This window comes from Haplochromis burtoni, unplaced genomic scaffold, assembly GCF_018398535.1.
Source record: "Haplochromis burtoni strain Fernald_Lab_line unplaced genomic scaffold, NCSU_Asbu1 Contig_1124, whole genome shotgun sequence".
NCBI classification, from domain to species: Eukaryota; Metazoa; Chordata; class Actinopteri; order Cichliformes; family Cichlidae; genus Haplochromis; species Haplochromis burtoni.
In genome coordinates this window covers 24,280-25,364 of record NW_024583485.1, presented here as the reverse complement: position 1 = coordinate 25,364, position 1,085 = coordinate 24,280, and the positions used below count along the sequence as shown (strand labels likewise).

At 42.8% G+C, this 1,085-nt stretch overlaps 2 protein-coding genes across 3 annotated transcripts in view; both read right to left on the bottom strand.

The window, feature by feature from the left end:
• The window catches only part of LOC121813081, a 57,928-nt gene that overhangs the window by 40,431 nt on the left and 16,412 nt on the right, over positions 1-1,085 (bottom strand). The window lies entirely within an intron of this gene.
• LOC121813083 overlaps positions 1-1,085 on the bottom strand; it is a 4,363-nt gene that overhangs the window by 1,956 nt on the left and 1,322 nt on the right. For both annotated transcript variants that reach the window (XM_042216581.1, XM_042216580.1), the window contains 2 exons: positions 879-1,005; positions 653-698 (listed from right to left, as the gene is read on the bottom strand). In XM_042216581.1, coding sequence (XP_042072515.1) covers positions 653-698; positions 879-1,005 — 173 coding nt within the window. The remainder of the gene's footprint in view (positions 1-652; positions 699-878; positions 1,006-1,085) is intronic.

The following is a 1,085-nucleotide window of genomic DNA, read 5'->3' as shown; positions in this document are numbered from 1 at the left end:
CCCACCCTGTAGTATCCTGTTTGTGCCAGTTGATGAGCTTCCTGGGCTTTGGGACTGTTTGCTGTCCCTCGGCTCCTCATGTGTGCTCCTATTCCTTGGCATCCATGCTGCCTGGTTGGGACTGGCTTCTGCTGTCTGGCCTCTGTTGGCTCTCGGCGGGGTGCCCTGGGGATCAGTGGAGACCTTCCTGCATGTTTCTTGCTCAGGATGCTGGTCTCCACAACACTTTGGTCTTCTCTCGGTTTGGACATTTGGGGTTTCTGTGCTCATGTGGTTCTCATCACCCACCCTGTGTGATGAGAACCACATGAGCCATCACCCCCTGTGGGTGTCCTCACAACATAAAAGACCACACTGCCTGTCATTGTTATTGCTTATTATTGCTTGAGTGTTTTGTTTCTGGGTTTCTCTGTGGTGCTTTTTGCTGTCTTTGAAGGGAATTGGGATATCACTGATAGCATACTGGGGAAGGTCAAATTCACATGTTTACAAAGGCGGGAGAGGACGTTAGTGAATCCTGTGACATATTGTGAAGATTACTGAAATGTTGCCAAAAGTGGCTAAAGGTAGGTAACTAAAGCTAAAGCCAGACAAGCAAATATTAGAGTGTTTTACTGTTTTATTTCTTTTGGCCAGATGGTGTACTACTCACCAAAATGCGCGGCGTTTCATGTATATATAATCCCGGTGTCTCTGACCTTGCATTGCCATTTTGGATGAGAAAGAACGACATCATTAGTGAAACACGTATTCACAAAAATAAAGCTAAAACTTTAAATAAAATTTTGATTTACTCTACATTCTTAAATAAAATAAGTAAATCGTCCTGTCCTTTTATCTGGTAGATCTGCACTGTGAATATTTTTTAAGTCTTTTACCTGTGACGTTTAATACAGTAGATAACTCCCAAAAAAAATGGAGTTACAATGAAGACTGTGGCTGCACCAACTGAGGAGAGTAAAATTACAATTCTCTTTAAGCTGCCGCCACCATTCTGGACGTCGTCTGCAAAGAAAAACCTTAACATTATCTCAGCTAGTTTATTACAGCTGATGTTTCTGTCTGCAGAAACTATGCTACAAACA